The sequence below is a fragment of the Protopterus annectens genome, chromosome 12.part0, assembly GCF_019279795.1.
Source record: "Protopterus annectens isolate FY-2018-M chromosome 12.part0, PAN1.0, whole genome shotgun sequence".
NCBI lineage: Eukaryota > Metazoa > Chordata > Ceratodontiformes > Protopteridae > Protopterus > Protopterus annectens.
In genome coordinates, this window is record NC_056746.1 from 601322827 (window position 1) to 601349062 (window position 26236).

The window sequence follows — 26236 nt, forward strand, 5'->3', positions numbered from 1 at the left end:
TGTAGTTAAATTCATAGAATGTTGTTTGTCAGTTAAGTTTATCATATAAAATTATCTATTGTGCTCATTTCCAAAAGTGTGTGTCAGACTACAGTTTTCTATGTAAATAAGAACCTGAAAAATTAAAAGCTGATTAAAGAGCAGAGAGATTAAACCATTGTCTTCTTCTTACTCATCTTCTTCTTCTTTTTTTATTTACTTTTATCCTCTTTCCTTTCAGATGTTGCAAGAATTCTTTTGATAGCATTCATTAACTTCATCCATCCACAACCCACCGTTCCCATTTTTGTGCATTGCGCCTGGTTGTCACTTCAACAGAGGCAATCATCTAGAGCCAAGGTTCACATAACAAGGTGGCTAGCCATGCTGTGGTTGTTCATCCATACCACACACTTGCATGCCCACTCAAACCTATAACCAATTTAGAGTATCCAATCCACCTGCTGCATGTCCTTGGAATATGTGAGGAAACCATAGTCCCATTAGGACATCCTTACAACACAGGAAGCACATGCAGACCTAAAACGGAAGGCACCAAGCCAGGAATTGAATAAGAACACCACTTCTTGTGAGGCGACAAAGCTACCTATTGCACCACTCTGCCACCTATTTCTCTATTCTACCAATATGTGTTTTAATAAGCTTAGATAGAAATGTAATGATTTAAAAAAGAAAGATCAATGTGTCATATAAACTGGGCTCACTTTATGGATGACTTCTAAAAGGTCTGGAACAGCAAAGCACACGCTGCCTACTAAACAATAACACTTTCTATAATTGATTCTTATGGCCCACAGCCTGAATAGTGAGAAGGAAAGTGGGAGGTGAAGGAAGAATATCACATTGTGGAACACCATCCACAATGACTGTCCACCATAATTACATATCACAAAGTATAGATAATGTGATCCAGAGATCGAGCAGTAGATTTTGACAGGTACATGTGTGTCATACCTCTCAAACTGGAAACATCAACAATCTGGACAAAGGCCTATGAAAATAGGTACAAATCTTTACGCTGATTAACATAAAATTTGCGTACATAATTATATGACCCCACTCACTCCATTGGAATTGTGGGATACCAACTTTCAAACACAAACTGAAGGACAGACCACCAAATATGGCCCCAGCCCAGACCCTGTAGTAAATGGTAACCTTTTCTTTTTTTTTTTTTGAAATGTGTACAATGATGCTGACTGGGAAGGGAGAAGATGACATACCTTAGGATTTTGTTTTTGGTGACTTGCAGTATGTGGGCTTTGTGATAAAAGTAGGGCATTTAATAGTAGGCAATATTCTCATCTTAGCAAAAGACTATTATAGTTACCTAGGACCTCCAAAAGTCAGTCATTCTCGATGGCCTACTGAATCAGTGGAGTAACTAAAGTCTGTGCCACCCAGGGCTGTCTGAGTTTGCTGCCCTTCCCCCTCACAAAATCATAGTCAAATGGGCCCCACCATACAAAGCCCTCCCTCCTGCAGCCATTCCAATGTCCCATTACTTGGCTATTTTGCTCTATTTACCATAAACACTGTAATGTGCATAGTGTCTGCTTTACTTTTACAATGATTATTCGGATTTCATTTAAAACCTTTATTTTACATTTTATAACACAAACACTGAGTGATAGATATCTGCTAAAAAAAGCAACACAGTCTCACAGTGAAAACAAACTTAGCATTAAAGCTTCTCTGCCCTTGAAACTCACATTCATTGAAATAGCATTAAAGCCCACATTCAAAGAAAATGCATCTGACCAGTGACAGAGAAATATTACCTTTGGGCTGTTTAAAAATCATAGGCCCCTTGCACAGCAAACATACATGTTTTCTTTGATATACCTTCCTGATTGTATTAAATTATATTATATTCCTTGTATAATACAGCACACTTGTTAGAGTGTGTTTTAAATTTATTGTTTAACATTTTTCCAGTAAACAATGAAACAAATTGCATGAACCAATAATGACAAAAACTGCTCAGTTCAGAACATTTCCATCATAAGAGTCTACTTAAGCTTCTACAATCCATCAGTATCAGTAATATGCACAATCTCTGCAGAAGTAAAAGTCATCTAAATAATTCCACATTAAAGAGATCTGTAACTAATGGAGATTGCTGCTAGCAAACAGCTTTATATTTAATTGTTTCATCTACAAATAAAGTGCATGTAGCCCTTGAGGGATAAATTGCCTGTCCATTGCATTAAAAAATAAACTACTAATAGTGCAATAAAGAATGGATGGCAAACTGATAACAGGTTCATAGTTACTAGGTATGTCCGAAAAAGGGGACATTCTCAGGACTGCAGCATTAAAAGCACACCACAGTAGAGTATCAGCAATCTATCTATATACTGTGGGAGTAGAACCCACAGCCTTCTGTATCAAAAGTAAGTATTCTACCTGTTATGCTACTAACACAAACAGGCTTCACCTAAACAGCACTAAACTTTTTCCCCCTGAGGAACTGTGCAGCACAAGTTAAGAAAACAGTCAACATTTATTGGGGGGAGACAACAGCCCAAAACCAGGGACACATTTTCAACATTGCTTGTACAATCTTAGGAAAGTTGATACTTGCTGCAATAAAATGTTGTATTACCATGCGTTTCTTGAAATATAGCCATTTAAGTTTGCCTTCCTATCATTTAGTGAAATCAGTTCTTAAAATTTTTGGTTTTCTACCAAATTAGTGAGAAGAACAGGCCAAAATTGCTCCTTGTACCTAAGGTACAGGGTTTGAGCCTGACTTACTCTAAGCACCAGGCATGCTTACCTGGGGCATTTTACAGACACACACACACACACACACACACACACACACACACACACACACACACACACACACACACACACACACACACACACACACACACACACTTGCCCAGAAACTGCAACTGCAGCAGCTATAAATCCAGATCAAATAAAATAAAATGTACACATTTGCCCCGTGCCAATATGAGCATGAAATCCAGATTTAAACAGGCAGATAATGACCAGCTAAAGTACACACTTGCCCAGAAACTGCAGCAGCCAGAAGTCCAGATCAAATAAAATAAAAAGTACACACTTGCCCAGCCGCGCCAATAAGAGCATTTAAAATAAATTGTAGTCTGTACAACGAGCAGCTAAAGCACTTACCTACAATAAAATACATTGAAATGAGCAGCTAAAATACACACTTTTAAATGGGCAGATAAAGAGCAGCTACATGTGCTTGCTCAGCCGCGCCAATATGAGCCAGAAATCTAGATCTTAAATTGAAACAGGCAGACAACGAGCATCTAAAGAGTACACACTTGCCCAGAAACTGCAGCAGCTAGAAATCCATTTCTTAAATTGAAACGGGCAGACAACTAGCAGCTAAATTACACACTTGCCCAGAAACTGCAGCAGCCAGAAGTCCAAATAAAATAAAAAGTACACACTCGCCCAGCCACATCAATACGAGCAATTAAACTGTAATCTGTACAACAAGCAGCTAAAGCACTTACCTACAATAAAATACATTGAAACGAGCAGCAATAGTACACACACACACACACACACACACACACACACACACACACACACACACACACACACACACACACACACACATACACAAACACACACTTAAATTGAAATGAGAAGACAACGCGCAGCTGAATTACACACTTTGAAATGGGCAGATAATGACCAGCTAAAGTACACACTTGCCCAGAAACTGCAGCAGCCAGAAGTCCAGATCAAATAAAATAAAAAGTACACACTTGCCCAGCTACACCAATACGAGCACTTAAAAGAAACTGTAGTCTGTACAACGAGCAGCTAGCACTTGCTTAAAATAAAATACATTGTCATTGAAACAAGCAGCTAAAGTACAAATGTCGAACAATGAATGTTCTTACCTGGAGGATGATGTGGGAGGACTCTGCAAAAGTTATACGCACATCTCCCTGGCCTGGCCGTCTGCAAAAGTTATACATACATCTACCCCGCCATTGCTGTTCATATTCTCTATTCCCTCCGGTCCAACAGGCAGTAGCTGATGTCATCATGCACACCTCTGTAGGCTGGTGGTGGGTGGTGACATCAGCCATTCATTTGAAGTGGTAAACTGTTAAAGTGGTAACATAAACTGTTTTAAAAAAGTCTGGGAAATTCAGAAATTAAGGGGGCCACTCGGGAATTCATCACACCCCAATATTTTGCCCTCAAAACCTGTAAAGACTGATGTATTCAGTATGGTTGAGAGGTATGATGTGTGTTGGTTATGTTAATGCCAAAACTTACACTGCAGCATTCACTGTGGAGTTTTACTATAAGCTGCATGCCATTTTTTCCTGCCCCTCATCTGTTGTTTAGGACACTGTAGACATATATGCATCTGACAGAGTTCGAATCTTGTCAGTGACCAGTTTTAAAAGTGAGGTGCCACTTTAATTTATGAAGTCTTGTGAATTTTAAGGTTATTATTTTCATTGTTTGTGACTTGGCATCGACTGATTATGTATTCAAAAATATAACTGATGTTCAGTATTGCAGGCATTTTGTAGAAATAGGCATCAATTCTACATTTCTGATAAGAATCCAAACATGAAACAACTTACAGAAAAGTATGGCATACGGTAAAATGTTCCATTCATGACAGATAAAATTATTGCCGATGACATAGATCAAGTCGTGCTGCAGAATAAAAGAATGAAAGTGCTTACCATATTCATTTCAGCCAAATTATTAGTAGAGCTTGGTACTTATAATGTCCTGACATTTTTGTTGTTTTTTAGTTATTAGTTCATGCCGTGGTTCGCTGATTGTGATTCTTGTATTCTCAATCATACATTTATATAAATGAAGAGAAACAATATTGAGATATTTTCAGTTGCAAACATTATACATCCCTCACAATATAGCCAGTCATTGTCAGTTAAACATTACAAAGGTCATTAAGTTCCTGCTTCCCTTAAACCTCATTTCTCCTCCAAAACATTATTCTACATGTATTGTTCCTGCAATTCCCATTTTTTGTCTATGGGATTTGCTCCTTCCCTTTTCTAAATATTCCACTTCCAGTTGTTTTATCTCTTTTACTATATTCACTACTTCTAGTACAGCTGGTTTAAATCATGGTCTCCATTTTCTAGTAATTGTTTTTTTGGCAGACACAAGAATTAAACTCAGCAAGGCCTTACTATTTCTTAGCAATTCTGATTCTGTATCATAGCTCAAAAAATTATTTCCTTAGTTACACCAGTTTGCTTTGTTGTTTATCATGTAATCAAAAGAAGTATTTGTCGTATACATATTCATCAAACACTAATCAGCAAAATTCATTTCAGTGAACCCTGGACTTTTTGCCAGGGTTAGGAAGCACTTGACTATCACCGCAAATTTTCTCTTTTCCCCACTGTAATGCAATCTCAGAGTTGGTATATATAGTTGGGGGGTTGCGGGGGGGGGTGAAGCTCCCCACTTGGGTGAGTTTGATTTAGTGCAGTGTCTATTCCAGAGTGCTGGTGGGTGAGTGCCTCGTAACTGTGGTAAAAAGGCTGGGTTTCACTGAAATGAGTTTCACTGATTAGTGTTCAATGAATACATATTCAGAGAATACCCATTTTGATTAAGTGATATAGACCCAGTTTGCTCACCCATTCAGTATTTCTCATAGGCAACTCTGCAGGATGGTACAGTCAGCTGGGGTGCTTTCTGTGCAGAGTCCGCATGTCCTTCTGCATTCACATGTGTTTCCTCTGGGTCCTCTGGTTTCCTCTCAAATTCCAAAGACATACACTAGGTGGATTGGACACTCTAAACTGGGCATAAGTGTGAGTGACTGTGCAGTTTGGAAGAATTAACACAGCAGGGCTTGTCACCCATGGATCTAGATGATTGTTACTGTTGAAGTGACACCATGACCTTTGGGCAAAAAATGAGAAAAAGGTTGTGGACGGATGGATGGATGGATGGATGGATGGATGGATGGATGGATGGATGAAGGCTGCAGGGAATTTTTAGAGTTTTCCAACTCATTATCCTCCCAAAAAATATGTTCCCAAATCCTTCTTTCTTCCCTTTCATAACACCAACATTTGCAATCCCTCTGAGGAAAAATTCTTTGAAGTCTGCATGAGTTACAAAAATACCTATGTTACCATTTCCATGCAACAATCCTAAATTTTCTAGACTTTGTTGCATTTTTAAGATCCATACATACATCCAACCATTGTTTCTTTCTGAATTGCTTATGTAGTCTTTATTCCAATAATTTCTAACCTTGTTTGATTGATTGCTATTGTTATCATGCAAAATTTTGTATGCACTACTAATTATACTGTTCACTAAAAATCTGTGAACAAAAAACTAGGATCCATGTACAGAATAAAAAACTTTCTAACTCCTACTGCCAAACTAACCATTGCACGCATGCACCCTCTCTCCTCCTCCTCCCCTCCTCCTCCCTTTTCCTTTTCCTCAATTTCTAAACATGCTCTCTCTCTCCTGGCCTCTAACCACATTGCCAGATTCATAACAGGTTCTCCATATCACACCCACCACTGTCATAAACCTGAGGCACTTGGCTGGTTGAAACTGCCCAACCTTTCAACTCCAACTCACTTGGCTGAAGCATGTAAAATAATTAATCAACCAGATAGAACCCCATCTGTCTAGCATATTGATCCCATACACTAACTAAAATAGTCTCCATCCATCCAACAGCACAGAACCCCAGAATTAAAGCAAATAATTCTGGAGGTGATGCCCTCTTTGCCAACTCCATTGGCAAACCATGGAACTCCTCCCAAACAACCTTAGAAATACTACCTCTCATAACCAGTTCAAAAGCAACCTGAAAGAGTATCTCAAGACACAATGGCTATGCCCATGTCCTGAACATGACTAAACTAACACATCTAACTTTCTTATCAAATCTATCCCTTCTTTCTTTCTCCCAAATACTGATCTTGGAATCCTCTTTACCCAAAATTATTAGCGGGTGACTCCTGAATTCGTATATATACTATTAGTATTTAACATATCTCAGCTATGTATACCAACCGATCTATCTTTGTCCCATAATTCTTCTATATAAAATCATACTTTTATACTAATCTTGTAAATGTAACACGTCAACTTGATTACACTTTTTTATAATCTTGTATTTTTTATAACCTGTATTTTTTATAACTTGTTTTTTTCAACTTGTGATTTACCATGTATGTTGGAGCTTTTCTCCTCGGGCCTCTACTGAAAAAGGATATGTATCCAGCTAGACTAGCCCGGTTAACAAATATAAAATAAATAAAAATAAATAAATAAATATACCTTTTATAAATGCAGCCTCTGTTCTGGATTCTACATAAAACTGTACCAGTGCTCATCTTCTGCTTAGGATCCACTTATTTCTTTCTTTTTGTCTATAGTCTGATATCAATCATAGATAGGGAAGACAATATCTAGCCTGCAGTCTAACTAACATCTTGGACTCTTCTCATTCTATTACCTTTCCCTCTAATTATTTCCTCCCAATACTGTGGTTCTTTTACGGTTTCTCTCCAGTAAATTCCAGCCCCCTCTTGTCTATTCTCTGTGTCCCTAATTGCAGTCATCCCTATCTGTAGAATCTTTTTCCATTCCTGTGTTGACTTAGTTCTTAGAATACCTTCTGCTACGTTATGAATATAATATTCTATAGACCCATTGCTATTCTCCTTAAGGATCTGCATCCAAAATCCTAGTCACTCCTTGTTTCTTGAGCTTCCCCCTATTTTATCATCATCCCTTTCCACTTTGAGTTATAGCTTTTTCTTTGTGCTATGTATAAGTGCCTTAAACGTGTAGCTCTGAAATACCACTTCAAATCAGGTAATCCAAAACTGCCTCATCCTTTCCTTGTTACTTGGTCTCTATTTCACTTTGATCTTCTTTACTTTATAAATATTGCAAGAACTGTTTTCAGTCACATTTATTCTTACATTATTTATCCTTTGACTGGACTTTTTTAAGTAACCTCTGCTATGTATCATTTTACATATTCTACTCTGCCCTAAAATGTCCAGATAGTAAGTTACAATTGTCAGTGCACCAGGCATACACATTAATAAACCAATCTGACAATTTACTGTAAGAAGGAAGAGGTATTTGTCATAAAAATGTTACTTGCATTATGGCTGGATTCCACAAGAGATGCAATATGGCAATACATCCTCCCCAACGAGTGGGGCAATGCACAGACTTGTCCAAACCGAGAGGAAATGTTTAGGTCCATTAAAAATACAATTTAATCAGGCTACATTCAGCAAAGACTAAATACTACTTGTTACTGTTTTTCCCATCATCTGTGTAAATTATCCTTTTATTCCAGAAGGTTCAGATACGTAGTCATAAGAATTTGTTTCTTTTTAAAATTAACCATTTACTGTGTTGTTTTCATGCTGTTATCTTCCCTTTCTCCAGCAACTATCCAACATGAGTACATCAGCGCCTGGAACTACGACTGTTCAGGTAAGGAATTTATTTTTTACTGGATATTTCTGTACTTTTTCTCTTTAAAATATTTTCTTTACCCAGTAGTGAATGAAACCTGCAATATAACAACTAGTATAGCATTCTAAAAATAAACATTCAATCTGATATTGTTAATCTTCGTTCACTCCTTACGTATGGGTATCGGTTCCGACCTCGGATCCGAGACGGCCATCTTCCAAGCTCACGTCATCTACAAACTCTTGAGCTAAAGCTCTTACCCAGAGTTCCCCTCTCCCTGTTACCTCAGATTTCATTTGCCGCATCGCCATTCGGTCGTGTCAGCTACTTCTCTTGAGCTAAATATAGATATTTGTTGTCAAACTAGTCTAAAATAACCTTTTCTGCCGGAAAAGTTTCTAATTTGTTGTCTCTTACCTTATCGCATTTAGCGACTATATTTCCTTGAGTTTCCTTCTCTTTGTTCTGCACTTTTTTACCGCAAGGTAATTTCTCCCTCACCATCATTGGTAAACCCTTCCTTTCTTCATTACCTTCGGGTATTCTTTTGTACCATTGCTGGTACCCTTTCTTTCCTTCTCCTTTTCTGTCATGGCAGATAAAAATGGTAGTCCAGGATTTAAAAAGTGTTCAGATTGTGGACACAAATCACCTACATCAAATGCACACTCTCTGTGTGTCTTTTCCTTGGGTGTGTCTCACTTATCTGTTGACCCACCGTGTGGTATTTGTATGAACTTTTCCAACAGAACTTTGATTGAGTGGAAAAATAAATTGTTATTGAAGGGATTTCTAAAATCTCCCTTTTCAGAGGCTATTTCTGGGTCGGAGGCTTCAACCCCTCCTAGAGCCCATAAGGAAAAACTTGGATGACCCTACAAAGGCCAAGTCTCTGCCTTCGTCCCCGGGTGGGGACTCCCACCAACCAAGACCCAAGAAGGCTAAGCTTTTTGCTTTGGAGCTGACCTTGTCAGCCCCAGTGCTTTCGGTGCCTAGACCTTCGGCCCCAAGGCCTTCGGCACTGTCTGTGAATTTGGCCCCTTAAACGTATCGGTACCGAGGGGCTCCTTGGTTCAGACTACTACTACTATATTGGCACCGACTGTTGAGTCAGCACAGACCTTAACCACATCGGCTCTGACATTTTTCCTGGAACCGTTGCCTCAGTTATTGACACCAAGTTTTTTGGTTCCAGCCTCGATTCCGGCAACCACTTCGGCACAGAGCTTTTTGTCACTTTAGTCCGTGACCTCGGCACCAATGATTTCCTTGGTGCAGGCACCCATAGTCCAGTCTCTCTCGGCATTGTTGTTCTCAATGCAGACTGGTGAGGTGGGCACCCAGCTTGTCTCTTCCGTTGATAGATCTGTTTCTCCCTCAGCTGTGTCCGTGAGGTCCACTAGAAGCCTTTCTGAACACGACGTGTTGCGTCTTGTGGATCAAGTACTTCTGGCCAGAGGTATCCCGCCCCCCAGGACCTACCCTTCCTTGGGAGGTGATCACCCATCACAACAGACACTTTCTTATTCTCCTCCTTCATTTCCTTTGAATCCCCTTGATATAGCACAGTCTTCCCCCTCTATGGTTCACTTTATGGACCTCACTAAGGAGCTGCAGTTGCCTACATAGCAGGAGAGTTTTACTATGACCCAGGATGATAGTTGTGACATTCACAACCATCCGGGGACTCTGGGTCAGCAGGCTGAGCCACTTAGGGGAGGGGTGACTCCTGTCCTGGACACTCACCCCTCTTCAGGTGGACCAGCCTTCCAAATGATGGAGAAGGCTCTGACATCTGCTGGTGATACTGTGCTGCCTATCTCTCTGCCCTCCTCTGTACCTCTATGTTCACAAGTCACCCCTAGCGAACACCGGGCGCAAGGGCCTCAGGACATATTCCCACAGGAAACCCCCTTTCCATTGTCTTCCTCAGCTTCCCCCTCTGAGGAAGTTCACCGGAAAAGTTCATGCAAGAGGAAGCACATGGACTCCACAGAGGAGTCCCTCACTGAAGACACAGACTTTGATGATGGGGAAGGGTCCCCTCGGTCACCCTCTGAGGTATCCTTTGGTGATATCCTCAAAATTTAAACAGAGAGGTGACTGGCAGCCCTCTAATCCAACCTCTGAGGAGTCTGTGCTCCTGCAGGCTTTTCACACCCGGCCCTCCTACCTGCTGGGTAACTCCACCTGCCAATAAACTGGTCCGGCTCATTGTGCAGTGGGCGTGGAAGGCTCCTGACACCGTCGAGGCTATTCCCCAGAGGCTAGATAAGATTTTGTTCCCTCCTGCTATGGATCCTTATTGGTCCAAAGGTCTTCCTGTGGATGCTCTGGTGGTGGCAGCCACAACCAAAAAGGATCTGGCAGAAGAAGAAAGCCAGATTGTCCATCCACCCAACAAAGAGTCCCGGGCCCTGGGCTGGATTGGGAAGCACACCTTTGCATCAGTGACCTTTGCTATCAAGTCCCTGAATTATATGGCACACTTTACCAGGCTTCAAAGGGATCTAATTTCTGAAACCTTGGCTGGTGCCATGTCTGATGAGGTCCATGACAAAGTGGCTTCTCAGCTGGCCACCATTGAGTCAATATCTAACTCCTCCATGCGACTGATATCTCACGCATCAGAAGGAGCAGCTAAAGTGACAGGTTCAGGTGTGGTCTTTAAGAATTCCTTTCCTAATGTTCCCATTGAAGCCTCTTCGTTGTTTGGACCCAAAGTTAAAAGCACACTGGCCAGATGTGAACAGGATGGTAAGACCCTTTCTGCTGTAGGTGTCTGTTATTCTTCCCTTCAACGTGCTTTCTCCCAAAACCAAAAGAGTGGGAAGATATGGTTCAAGAAGTCTCAGGGTCCTTTCCATGACACACAGGCCGAGTACTCCACTAGAGACAGAGGGGGAAACTCACAGGGAACTCACATTTCCTTTTGGGGCAGAGGGGGTCCGCATAACCAGGGTTCCAGGGAACCTTTTCCTGGCCAATCCTACCAGCGCTCCTGAAGAGCAGCCCAACTTCTTTCCTCTGCAGGTGGTTGGGGGTCATTTCTTCTTGTACCCTTCTGCCTGTCTAGCCAACACCACTGATTCTTGGGTACAAAGGATTATAACCAGAGGTTATCATATCCCCTTCAGTCTTTGTCCTGTCCCTTCAAAAAACTTACCCGATGTTCCACCCAGTCAAAGGGAAGAAGCAGCATTAGGGATAGCAAAGGTTCTAAGAAAAAGAGTCATCCAAATAATCCCTCCAGACCAGATAGGATCCGGATTCTACTCAAGTCTATTTTTGATGCCAAAGAAAACAGAGGACTGGAGATCAATTTTGGATCTCAGTGTGTTGAACAAATTTGTAAGAGTGCAAAAATTCCAGATGGTCACAATACAGTCTATCCTCCCGCTTTTGGAAAAAGATGACTGGATGTGCTCTATAGATCTTCAAGATGCATACTACCACATAAAAGTGGACAGGCCATCAAGAAGATTCCTGCGCTTCCTTGCGAGACCCAGTCACTACCAGTTCAGAGTGCTGCCCTTCGGACTCTCTACAGCCCCCAGAGTGTTCACAAAGTGCATGGCAGTTGTCACAGCCCACTTGCGACTACAAGGATTCCAAGTATTTCCATATCTAGATGACTGGCTCATTTCTGCCCCCACCAGACATCAATTGGAAGAGGCCCGAGCATACTCTCTGTTCACTGCAGAAAAGCTAGGCATAACCATAAACTGGCGAAAACCCAATCTCACCTCATCTCAGTCCATAGAATTCATAGGGTTCATCTTGGATACAAAGAATTGCAAAGCAGCCATTCCAGAGCACAGACTACTAAGGATAAAACAACAACTGGTCCCAATTCTTGCAAGGGAGAAATACACAGCTCATTCTATCCTTCAGCTGTTGGGTTCCATGGCAGCATCTATCACCATTGTTTTCCTAGCCAGGTTTCACATGAGGCTTCTGCAATGCCTACTGCTCACTCAGTGGTATCCCTTTCAGTCTCCTCTTTCAGCCAAGATTCGAGTAACTCACAGGTGCAAACAGGATTTAAATTGGATTCATCACAATGGTTTTGCCCATTCTCCCCCCAACAGCTAAAGGCCACAGTAACCACGGATGCTTCTATGATGGGGCGGGGGGGCTATGTCAGGGACAGACAGTCCAAGGCACTTGGTGCGAACTGGAGGCCCATCTGTATATAAATATTCTAGAGCTGAGAGCGGTGCTTCTGGTGTTGCAAGCATTCAATCCCTTGCTGCCGTCTGGGACTATTGCAATACAATCAGACAACATGGCGGTAGTCTGGTACATCAACAAACAAGGTGGAACCAAATCTTACCCCCTTTGTTGAGAGGCCATGAGGATATGGCAATGGGCGATGGCTACCAACCGCTTTCTCCTAGCAAGGCACATTCCTGGGAGTTCCAACGTGATAGCAGACAGACTCAGCAGGTGTATTCTACAACCTCACGAGTGGTCCCTGAATCCCTTGATAGTGGTGAAGATCTTCCACCACTGGGGCCGTCCTTGCTACGACCTCTTTGCATCCCAGTCCAATTACAAATGCAGCAACTACTTCACCCTGATTCCCCCTCCGGGACAGTCACCCAGGGACACTCTAGTCCACGATTGGCCCTCAGGTCTTCTTTATGCCTTTCCACCTCTTCCCCTCATTCCCCAGTTTCTGAAGAAAGCCTGTCAGTTGAAGAGCAAGATGATCCTCGTACCATCATATTGGCCTCGTCAGATTTGTTTCCCCTTCCTTTGGCCTCACCTGCTAGATCAACCATAGATCCGCCATCCAACCTCGGGGTTGATCTCCCATCCACAGACTCTGATTCATCCCAACTTGGACAGCCTGAAGCTCACAGCTTGGCTCCTCCAATTCCCTTGATTGTCAGGCAGAATGATCTTTCTTTACCACTATGGGACGTTCTTATTGCATCTCATAAGTCTTCCACTAGAATCACTTACCAAGCAAGTGGAAAAGATTTACCTGTTGGTTGAAAGAAAAACAAGTAGACCCTTTTTCAGCACCAGTGCCTGTGGTATTAGAATATCTGGCGGGTCTGCCGGCATCTACAATTAGAGTGCAATTGGCTGCAATTTCTAACTTCCATGAGAGTGTCCAGGACTCCTCTCTTATGTCACAGAGACTATGTAAGACTTTTATAAAAGGTGTGAATCATCTGAAGCCCCCTTTTAGAGAGCCTATTCAGCCATGGGACTTGACATTAGTTCTACATGCTCTGACAATGCCTCCTTTTGAACCAGCTTCTTCTTGCGACCTCAGATATTTGTCATGGAAAACCCTGTTTTTGGTCGCCATTACTTCTGCCAGATGTATCTCTGAACGTCAAGCGTTATGCATCAAGAGTCCATACTTGATTTTTCATAGAGATAGAGTGTCTTTGAGAACTAATCCTTCATTCCTGCCAAAAGTGATTTCTGAAATGTCTATTAATCAAACCATTGAATTGCCAGTTTTCTTCCCCAGTCATTCAAACAAAGGAGAGTATTGCCTACATAGCCTAGATATTTATAGACAAATTAGTTTCTACTTGGGCAGGACTAAAGCTTCCCGTAAATCAGACCACCTATTTTTGGCCTATTCTGGTCCTAGATTAGGATGTGCTGTTGCCAAGGTCACATTAGCTAGGTGGTTGAAAGACAGTGTCACCTTCATTTATTCTCAAAGTAATACTCCTTTACCGACTACCATAAAGGCTCACTCAACTAGTTCAGTGGCAACTTCTGGTGCTTTTCATGCCAGAGCTTCTTTACATGACATCTGTGCAGCTGCATCATGGGCTACGCCTCATACCTTCATCAACCACTACAAATTGGATTTGGCCTCCAGGGGAAGAGCATCTTTTGGTTCAATGGTGCTCAGGAATGTCCTTCCATGAGAGCCTCCCAGGAATAAACGTAGCTGGGGACTCTGTCACATTCATAAGGAATGAATGAGGATTAACAATATCAGATAAAGAAGTCATGTCTTACCATAACGTTCCATCTGTATTGTTGATCCTCGTTCAGTCATTACGACCCTCCCTCCTTCCCCCTCCTGTGGCTTCTAGTGGATCTCACCATCCGGTTTATATAGGTCATTTGACCAGAGGTAGCCTCTACCTTCTTTTGACTTGCAAACTCAATCGGAGGTAACAGAGAGAGGGGGATTCTGGGTAAGAGTTTTAGCTCAAGAGTTTGTAGCTGATGCGAGCTTAGAAGATGGCCGGCTTGGTTCCGAGATCGGAACTGATACCCATACGTAATGACTGAACGAGGATCAACAGTACAGATGGAATGTTATGGTAAGACATAACTTCTTTTTCTGTAATGTTTAGTTCCAGTTAAAGGTTTAGTCGTTTGTCCATCAGTGTTGTTTCAAAATGAATAGATTATGAGTTCTCATGTTGTTATTTCCCACTTTCTTCAGCACGTGGCTGACCTGAGTACATCAGTGCCTGGAACTACCATTGCTCAGGTAAGGAAAGCAATTATGTCATAGTAGTGTTGCTAGATGTCTCAGCACATTTTCTCTTTTAATGTTTTTTTTAACACTAGTCAGACAAAGCTGCACTACACTGGATAGTAAAGTATAGTATTTAAAAAACAGATATTTCTTCAGTACTGTTTATTTGTGGTTAAATTCTTCCAATGTTGTTTGTCAGTTAAATCTATCATATAAAAATAACTATTGTATTTATTTCCAAAAGTGTATATCTGTCTACATTTTTTTTATGTAAATGATATGAACCTGCAAAAATTAACACCTGATTAAAGTCCAGAGAGCTCAGACCATGATTTACTACTTTTCATATCCTTTTTTTTTTTTTACTTTTATCCACTTTCCTTTCAGATATTGCAGGAATTCTATTTCATATCATTTGTTAACTCCATCCATCCACAACCCATTTTTCCCCATTTTAGCACATTAGGTTGGGTTCACATCACCAGGTGGCTAACCCTGCTGTGGTTGTTCTTACTTACCACACACTTGCATGCACAATCAAACATAGAGTATACTATACACCTACTGCATGTTTTTGGAAGGCATAAGAAAACCATAGTACCATACGAAACCCCCATAACTCAGGGAAGACATGCAGAACCCAAACAGAAGGTACCAAACCAGGAATTCATAATTGCATGTTGCATTATAAAAGAATGAAAGTGCTTACCATATTCATTTGAGCCAAATTATTAGTAGATCTTGGTACTTATAATTTTCTGACATTTTTGTTGTTTTTTAGTTATTAGTTCATGCTATGGTATGCTGGTTGTGGTTCTTTTTTTGTGAATCATACATTTATATAAATGAAGAGAAACCATATTGACATATTTTCAGTTGCAAACATTATACATCCCTTACAGTCTAGCCAGTCATTGTCAGTTAAACATGACAAAGGTCATTAAGTTCCTGCTTCCCTTAAACCTCATTTCTCCACCAAAACATTATTCTACATGTAATGTTCCTACAATTCCCATTGTTTGTCTATTGGATTTGCTCCTTCCCTTTTCTAAAGATTCCACTTCCAGTTGTTTTATCTCTTTTACAATATTCACTACTTCTATAACAGCTGGTTTAAATCATAGTCTCTGTTTTCTAGTAATTGTTTTTTTGGCAGACACCAGATTTAAACTCAGTAAGGCCTTACTATTTCTTGGCAATTCTGATTCTGTATCATAGCTCGAAAAATGATTTCCTTAGTTACACCAGTTTGCTTTGTTGTTTATCATGTAATTGACTATCACCGCAACTTTTCCCTTTTCCCCACTGTAGTGCAATCTCAGAGTTGGCATATATAGTTGGGGGGTTGCGGGGGGGGGGAGCTCCCCACTTGGGTGGGTTTCATTTAGTGCAGTGTCTATTCCAGAGTTCTGGTCAGTGAATGCCTCCTAACAGTGGTAAAAGTCTGGGTTCCACTGAAATGAGTTTCACTGATTAGTGTTCAATGAATACATATTCAAGGAATACGTATTTCGATTAGGTGATATAGACCCAATTTGCTCACCCACCCAGTATTTCTCATAGAGAACTCTACAAGATGGCACAGTCAGCTGGGGTGCCTTCTGTGCAGAGTCTGCATTTCCTCCCTGCATTCACATGGGTTTCCTCTGGGTCCTCTGGTTTCGTCTCAAATTCCAAAAACATACAGTAGGTGGATTGGACACTCTAAACTGGGCATAAGTGTCAGTGATTGTGCAGTTTGGAAGAATTAACACAGCAGGGGTGTCACCCATGGATTTAGGTGATTGTTACTGTTGAAGTGACACCATGAACTTTGGGCAAAAAATGGGAAAAAGTTTGTGGATGGATGGATGGGTGGATGGATGGAAAGATGGATGGATGGATGGATGAATGGGCTGCAGGGAATTTTTAGAGTTTTCCAACTAATTATCTTCCCAAACAATATGTTCCCAAATCCTTCTTTCTTCCCTTTCATACCACCAACATTTGCAATACCTCTGAGAAAAAAATTTTTTGAAGTCTGCATGAGTTACAAAAATATCTGTTAACATTTCCAAGCAACGATCCTAAATTTTCTAGACTTTTTTGCATTTTTAGGATCCATACATACATCCAAGCATTGTTTCTTTCTGAATTGCTTATCCAGTCTTTATTCCAATCATTTCTAACCTCGTCTAATTGATTGCTATAGCTATCATGCAAAATTTTATATGCACTACTAATTATACCTTTTATAAATGCAGTTTCTGTTCTAGATTCTACATAAAACTGTACCAGTGCTCATCTTCTGCTTATGATCCACTTATTTCTTTCTTTTTGTCTATAGTCTGATATCAATCATAGATAGGGAAGACAATATCTAGCCTGCAGTCTAAATAAAATCTTGGTATCTCAAAATTTTATTACCTTTCCCTCTCTACTTATTTTCTCCCAAAACTTTGGTTCTTTTGAAATTTCTCGCCAGTAAATTCTAGCCCCCTCTTGCCTATTCTCTGTGCCCTAATTGCAGTCATCCCTATTTGCAGAATCATTTTCCATTCCTATGTTGGTTTAGTTCTTAGAATACCTTCTGCTACTTTATGAATATAATATTCTATATACCCATTGCTATTCTCCTTAAGGATCTTCATCCAAAATCCTAGTCACTCCTTGTTTCTTGAGCTTCCCCTATTTTATCATGAACCTTTTCCACCTTGAGTTATAGCTTTTTCTTTATGCTATGTATAAGTGCCTTAAATGAGTAGCTCTGAAATACCACTTCAAATCAGGTAATCCAAAACTGCCTCATCCTTTCCTTGTTACTTGGTCTCTGTTTCACTTTTATCTTCTTTACTTTATAAATATTGCAAGAACTCTTTTCAGTAACTTTTATTCTTGCATTATTTATCCTTTGACTGGACTTTTTTAAGTAACCTCTGCTATGTATCATTTTACATAATCTACTCTGCCCTAAAATTTCCAGCTAGTAAGTTACAATTGTCAGTGCACCAGGCATACACATTAATAAACCAATCTGACAATTTACTGTAAGAAGGTTTGTCATAAAAATGTTACTTGCATTATGGCTGGATTCCACAAGAGATGCAATATGGTAATACATCCTCCCCAACGAGTGGGGCAATGCACAGAATTGTCCAAACCAAGAGGAAATGTTTAGGTCCATTAAAAATACAATTTAATCAGGCTATATTCAGCAAAGACTAAATACTGCAAAAACATAAAAAAGTTTACCTTAAGCAATGTTCGCCAACTAAAATATATTGATAGATTTCATTTCAAAGTTTAAGTCATTCACAGAATAGGTACTTCAACAATTTGGGGTTCGATGATTACTTATTTGATGAAATAAAAGTTCAATGATGTCATATAGATCTGTGTGTGTGTGTGTGTGTGTGTGTGTGTGTGTGTGTGTGTGTGTGTGTGTGTGTGTGTGTGTGTGTGTGTGTGTGTGTGTGTGTGTGTGTGTGTGTGTGTGTGTGTGTGTGTGTGTGTGTGTGTGTGTGTGTGTGTGTGTGTGTGTGTGTGTGTGTGTGTGTGTGTGTGTGTGTGTGTGTGTGTGTGTGTGTGTGTGTGTGTGTGTGTGTGTGTGTGTGTGTGTGTGTGTGTGTGTGTGTGTGTTCGTGTCTGTGTCTATGTGCTTGTGGGATAGTACACATTAATAAGGTGGTGTAATGTCTATTTTCCTTTTCAAATTTTTTGTTGCCAGAAGGCTGGCATTGATTAGTTGTGATCCAGTGCTTGTGCATTTCAGGAATTAGATATATATCCTTAACAAGAAAGTCCAAAGTGGCTGCATTTCTGTTATAATAAATAATTCAACGTCATATACCTTTTCCTGGGGTCTATGTTAGAAGATTGAATGTTTAGGTAATCGAACACCTAAACATCGATCTTCTAATGTCGAAAGCAAAAAAATGGTGAACGGCCGATTTAACGCAGGGAAAGATTTCCCTTGGCTATACTGTTGAGCGATCTCAGACTTGGTATATTTTGTTAGGGGGTGTAGGGGGCACAGCACCCCATGTAGGGGGGTGTGGGTGGCAAAGCCCCCCACTTAGTTTGGATGTAAAGTCTTTTTTTTTTTACTGGCCGACGTGCATGTTTCCCTGGGGGGTTCGATATTCTCAGGTTCAATATTAGAAGATCGATGTTTAGTTGTTCGATCACCTAAACATTCGATCCTCTAATATAGATGCTTTTTCCTGTGGTCAATCCCTTGTAAGGCTTACACTGCAGCATTCACTGTGGAGTTTTACTATAAGCTACATGCCATTTTTTCCTAAGATATTGCCACTCATCCTTTGTTTAGGGCACTGTACACATATATGAATCTGAAAGTGTCTTAAAAGTGAGGTGCGACTTTAATTTATGAAGTCTTGTGAATTTTAAGATTATTATTTTCACTGTTTGTGACTTGCAATCAACTGATTATGTATTCAAAAATATAACTGATGTTCAGTATTGCAGGCATTTTGTAGAAATAGGCATCAATTCTACATTTTTGATAAGAATTCAAATTTGAAACAACTTACAATAAAGTATGGCATACGGTAAAATGTTCCATTCATGACAGATAAAATTATTGCCGATGACATAGATCAAGTTGTGTTACATAATAAAAGAATGAAAGTGCTTACCATATTAATTTCAGCCAAATTATTAGTAGAGCTTGGTACTTATAATGTCCTGACATTTTTGTTGTTTTTTTAGTTATTAGTTCATGCTGTGGTATGACGGTTGTGATTCTTTTTTGTCAATCATACATTTATATAAATGAAGAGAAACCATAGTGACATATTTTCAGTTGCAAACATTATACATCCCTTACAGTCTAGTGAGTCATTGTCAGTTAAACATTACAAAGGTCATTCAGTTCCTGCCTTCCCTTAAACCTCATTTCTCCTCCAAAACATTATTCTACATGTATTGTTCCTGCAAATCCCATTTTTTGTCTATGGGATTTGCTCCTTCCCTTTTCTAAAGATTCCACTTCCAGTTGTTTTATCTCTTTTACTATATTCACTACTTCTAGTATAGCTGGTTTAAATCATGGTCTCCATTTTCTAGTAATTGTGTTTTTTGGAAGCCACCAGAATTAAACTCAACAAGGCCTTACTATTTCTTGACAATTCTGATTCTGTATCATAGCTCAAAAAATTATTTCCTTAGTTACACCAGTTTTCTTGGTTGTTCATCATGTATTCAAAAGAAGTATTTGTTGTATACATATTCATCAAACACTAATTAGCAAAATTCATTTCAGTGAACCCTGGACTTTTTGCCAGGGTTAGGAAGCACTTGACTATCACCACAACTTTTCTCTTTTCCCCACTGTAGTGCAATCTCAGAGTTGGTATATATAGTTGGGGGGTTGTGGGGGGGGGTGAAGCTCCCCACTTGGGTGGGTTTGATTTAGCGCAGTGTCTATGCCACAGTTCTGGTGGGTGAGTGCCTCCTAACTGTGGTAAAAAGTCTGGGTTTCACTGAAATGAGTTTCACTGATTAGTGTTCAATGAATACATATTCAAAGAATACGGATTTCGGTTAAGTGATATAGACCCAATTTTCTCACCCACCCACTATTTCTCATAGAGAACCCTACAGGATGGCACAGTCAGCTGGGGTGCCTTCTGTGCAGAGTCTGCATGTCCTCCCTGCATTCACATCGGTTTCCTCTGGGTCCTCTGGTTTCAAATTCCAAAGACATACACTAGGTGGATTGGACAGTCTATACTGGGCATAAGTGTGAATGACTGTGCAGTTTGGACAAATTAACACAGCACATCTTGTCACCCATGGATCTAGATGATTGTTACTGTTGAAGTGACACCATGACCTTTGGGCAAAAAATGAGAAAAAGGTTGTCGATGGATGGATGGATGGAAGATTGATGGATGAAGGCTGCAGGGGAATTTTTAGAGTTTTCCAACTCATTATCCTCCCAAAAAACATGTTCCCAATTCCTTCTTTCTTCCCTTTCATACCACCAACATTTGTAATCCCTCTGTGGAAAAACTCTTTGAAGTCTGCATGAGTTACAAAAATACCTATGTTAACATTTCCAAGCAACGATCCTAAATTTTCTAGACTTTGTTGCATTTTTAGGCACCATACATACATCCAACCATTGTTTCTTTCTGAATTGCTTATCCAGTATTTATTCCAATATTTTTTAACCTCGTCTGATTAATTCCTATAGTTATCATGCAAAATTTTATGTGCACTAATAATTATACCTTTTATAAATGCAGCTTCTGGTCTAGATTCTACATAAAACTGTACCAGTACTCATCTTCTGCTTAGGATCCACTTATTTCTTTCTTTTTGTCTATAGTCTGATATCAATCATAGATAGGGAAGACAATATCTAGCCTGCAGTCTAAATAAAATCTTGGTCTCTTCTCATTCTATTACCTTTCCCTCTAATTATTTCCTCCCAATACTTTGGTTCTTTTGCCATTTCTCTCCAGTAAATTCCAGCCCCTCTTGCCTATTCTCTGTGTCCCTAATTGCAGTCATCCCTATCTGCAGAATCTTTCTCCATTCCTGTGTTGGCTTAGTTCTTAGAATACATTCTGCTACTTTTTGAATATAATATTCTATAGACCCATTGCTATTCTCCTTAAGGATCTACAACCAGAATCCTAGTCACTCCTTGTTTCTTGAGCTTCCCCTATTTTATCATGAACCTGTTCCACTTTGAGTTATAGCGTTTTCTTTATACTATGTATAAGTGCCTTAAGCCTGTAGCTCTGAAATACCCCTTCAAATCAGGTAATCCAAAACTGCCTCATCCTTTCCTTGTTACTTGGTCTCTATTTCACTTTTATCTTCTTTACTTTATAAATATTGCAAGAACTGTTTTCAGTAACTTTAATTCTTACATTATTTATCCTTTGACTGGACTTTTTAAGTAACCTCTGCTATGTATTATTTTGCATATTCTACTCTGCCCTAAAATGTCCAGATAGTAAGTTACAATTGTCAGTGCACCAGGCATACACATTAATAAACCAATCTGACAATTTACTGTAAGAAGGAAGAGGTATTTGTCATAAAAATGTTACTTGCATTATGGCTGGATTCCACAAGAGATGCAATATGGCAATACATCCTCCCCAACGAGTGGGGCAATGCACAGACTTGTCCAAATCGAGAGGAAATGTTTAGGTCCATTAAAAATACAATTTAATCAGGCTACATTCAGCAAAGACTAAATACTACTTGTTATTTTTTTCCCATCATCTGTGTAAATTATCCTTTTATTCCAGAAGGTTCAGATACGTAGTCATAAGAATTAGTTTCTTTTTAAAATTAACCATTTACTGTGCTGTTTTCATGCTGTTATCTTCCCCTTTCTCCAGCAACTATCCAACATGAGTACATCAGCACCTGGAACTACGACTGTTCAGGTAAGGAAGTTATTTTCTACTGGATATTTCTGTACATTTTCTCTTTAAAATATATTTTTACCCAGCAGTGAATGAAACCTGCAATATAACAACTAGTACAGCATTCTAAAAACAAACATTCATTCTGTAACTTTAGTTCCAGTTAAAGGTTTAGAAGTTTGTCCATCAGTGTCTTTTCAAAATGAATAGATTATGAGTTCTCATGTTGTTATTTCCCACTTTCTTCAGCAGGTGGCTGACCTGAGTACATCAGTTCCTGAAACTACCATTGCTCAGGTAAGGAAAACAATTATGTCATAGTAGTGTTGTTAGATATCTCAGTACATTTTCTCTTTTAATGTTTTTTGTTCAACACTAGTCAGACAAAGCTGCACTACACTAGATAGTATAGTATAGTATTTAAAAAACAGGTATTTCTTCAGTACTGTTTATTTGTGGTTAAATTTGTCCAATGTTGTTTGTCAGTTAAGTCTATCAAATGCAAATATCTATTGTCTTTATTTCCAAAAGTGTATGTCTGTCTACAGTTTTATATGTAAATGATAAAAACCTGAAAAATTACCACCTGATTAAAGTGCAGAGAGCTCAGACCATGATTTACTACTTTCTCATATCCTTTTTTTTTTTTTTTTACTTTTATCCACTTTCCTTTCAGATATTGCAGGAATTCTATTTCATATCATTTGTTAACTCCATCCATCCACAACCCATTTTTCCCCATTTTAGCACATTAGGTTGGGTTCACATCACCAGGAGGCTAACCCTGCTGTGGTTGTTCTTACTTATCACACACTTGCATGCACAATCAAACGTAGAGTATACAATACACCTACTGCATGTTTTTGGAATGTGTAAGAAAACCATACACCCATAAGAAACCCCCACAACCCAGGGAGGGCATGCAGAACCCAAACAGAATGTACCAAGCCAGTCATTCAACAATGGAACCTCTTGTTGTGAGGCTACAAAGCCATCCACTGTGACACTCTGCCACCTATTTCACTATTCTTACATTATTTAACTTTCCACTGGTCTTTTTGAAGTGACCTCTACTGTATATCTTTTAACATATTCTGTGGCATAAAACCCAGAGATAGTAACTGTTACTATTGTTACTTTTGTCATTGCACCCAATATGAGAATTAGTAACCACAGCTAGCAATTTATTTATTTAAAGAACTTTTGTCATATAAACTGTACTCACCTTACAGATGACTTCTAAAAGGTCAGGAAGAGCAAAACACACCCTGTCCACTAAACAGAAACACATTCTAGAACTGAATCCTATGACCCACATCCTGAATAGTGAGAAGAAAGGTGGAGGAGAAGGAAGAATATCACATTGTGGACCACAATCCACAATGTCTGTCTCACGTACCTACATATCACAAAGTATATATAGTGTGATCCGTAGACATCATGCAGTGGTGCTGCATTATTTATTCACAGCTATTTCTAAACACATCCAAATGTAGCCTTACGCACATACGTTCTGTAGTGAGAAGAAACTTCTGGAGAAGAGGTTTAGGAATAGTGAGAGGAGTCAAAAGGACAGCAAACTTAAGATGGGGTCATGGGACAGCTACGTTGGGGAGTTTTAAGGAAAATATAAGGGAACATATTGTAAGAATGAGCTGCGACATGGTAAGTCAACAAACACCATTACTTATTCACAATAGTCATAATATGAAGCACAAAGATTAAGGGGTGGAGAAGGGGGTTGCAGCATGCTCAATGTTTAAACATGTTCTAAGGCTGATGGTGATGAATAAAACGTTTCCCAAGTTCTAACTTTTGTTATGAACTTTTATGAAAATATACATGATGTGATTGCTTATATTAAAACAATAAATATGAAGCATGCTAAAAGAAGGCTACATTGCATCATATTAAAAGTAATATTATTGAAGTATCTGCCACTGGCTCTATCACTTAGCACTGCAGTTATACAGATATTCATGTTATATAGATACTGATGAATGGAAACATGGTCTGTGTTATTATTATATTATGTTATTATTATTATTATTATTATTATTATTATTATTATTATTATTATTATTATTATTATGCATGATTTAGAGATGTACATGTGCAGGGCAGGACTTTGGCTTACCACCCTGCAAAAGTGTTTTTTAATTTCCTTTTGCAGCTGAAAATGCATAATGTTAGCTTAACTGTTTGATGGTAAGATGTTTACTTCTAGACCCTTTAAAGCACACTAATAATACAAAACGTGTGAGTCAGTGGAGAACATTCATATAATCTTGGAAAGCTCACAATGGCAAAATAATACTATCCACGTTGTGCCAACAACAACAATCCCAGAAATGTGTTTATCTCCAAGACATTATACCTAATTAAGGAACATCTGTTTGACAATGCTAAATGTATTTCATCTTTATTTGCTCAAATATGTATTTGTTTTAAATAGCTTTACTAAGTTTAGGATGGATGTGTTTCTGTTATATACTTAAAAGAACATATTTTCTAATCCATTCAAGGTACTAATAAAACCTCTGCAGTATGAAAGCAGAAAGCTCTTCACTAACAGTTCTGGCTGACACATGACCTGGTTATATTCCTGCTTGATGACAAGATCATGAGACATTAAATAATTATAAATCTAAGGCTGCACATTCTTGGAGAAGAAAAGAACTGCATTGTTTTCCAAGATAATAATTATTCGTCTTCATCCAAGGTTACTCAAATTTTGAGTTACAATACATTAGTTGGAAGGGTGGGGATGCAAACCCAGGCCTTTACAACATAATACAATGGTCAAGACATAAAATGGGTTCCCCTTAAATGGCTGATAATCAATTTTATCAGAGGAGGTCAAAGTATATAATATATGCGAAACATAATCTTTATTAAGTGATCAGCCGGTCGAGCTGTAGATTTTGACAGTTACATGTGTGTTGGTTATGTTAATGCTAAAACTAGAATATGTACAAAGTTTCAGCATGAAGGTATAGTTCTGTGTATTATAACTGTATGTGTATATCTCTGTGTATTTTTGTGTGTGTTTGGGTCTATATCACATCATTCAAATTTTATTTTATCCGATACCAAATATTTGAACCCTAATTGTAGAAGTCACTATTCAGCAACCTAAATATCAAATTCTTTTAGTTGGCCATCCTAAAAAAATTGTAATGTGATTGACATGCTAACTGGCCATGATTTATCAACTGCATCAAGGTAGTGCAATCTCAGAGTTGGTATATTTAATTTGCAGAGGGTGTGACGGGTGCATTGACCTTGGAGAAATGCAGATGGGTGCAGCCCCCAGCAAAAACATAAAAAGAGTTTACCTTAAGCAGTGTTCGCCAACAACAAGCAATGTTCGCCAACAACAGGATCTGTGGTGGTGGTGCTGCAGTAGCGTTGTCGCCTCACAGTAAGACGTTGTCCTGTTCGATTCTCAGCTAGAGCATCTACTGTGTGGAGACATGCGTGAATGGGTGTACCTTCGTTGAAGGTTGTGCGTCAGGGCTGGCAAGTCGGCACGTAAAAATCTACTGCCAATCATTAGCAGACCGGAGTTCCACTGTGTCGACCCCTAACCAGGAAAAACCGAAAGACGCAACAACAAAAAGTGTTCACCAACAACAATATTTTGATAGATTCCATTTCAAAGTTTAGATCGTTCACAGAATAGATACTTCAACAATTAGGGTTTTATGATTACTTATTTGATAAAATAAAAGTTCAATGATGTCATATAGATCTGTGTGTGTGTGTGTGTGTGTGTGTGTGTGTGTGTGTGTGTGTGTGTGTGTGTGTGTGTGTGTGTGTGTGTGTGCGTGTGCGTGTGTGTGTGTGTGTGTGTGTGTGTGTGTGTGTGTGTGTGTGTGTGTGTGTGTGTGTGTGTGTG

At 39.3% G+C, this 26236-nt stretch overlaps 1 protein-coding gene across 1 annotated transcript in view; it reads left to right on the plus strand.

Annotated features, from left to right (window-relative positions):
- Positions 1-26236, plus strand: part of LOC122816738 (mucin-4-like) — a 544109-nt gene that overhangs the window by 155751 nt on the left and 362122 nt on the right. Inside the window, exons 7-8 of the mRNA XM_044089732.1 lie at positions 22309-22356; positions 22588-22632. Of these exons, the coding sequence (XP_043945667.1) occupies positions 22309-22356; positions 22588-22632 (93 nt within the window). The remainder of the gene's footprint in view (positions 1-22308; positions 22357-22587; positions 22633-26236) is intronic.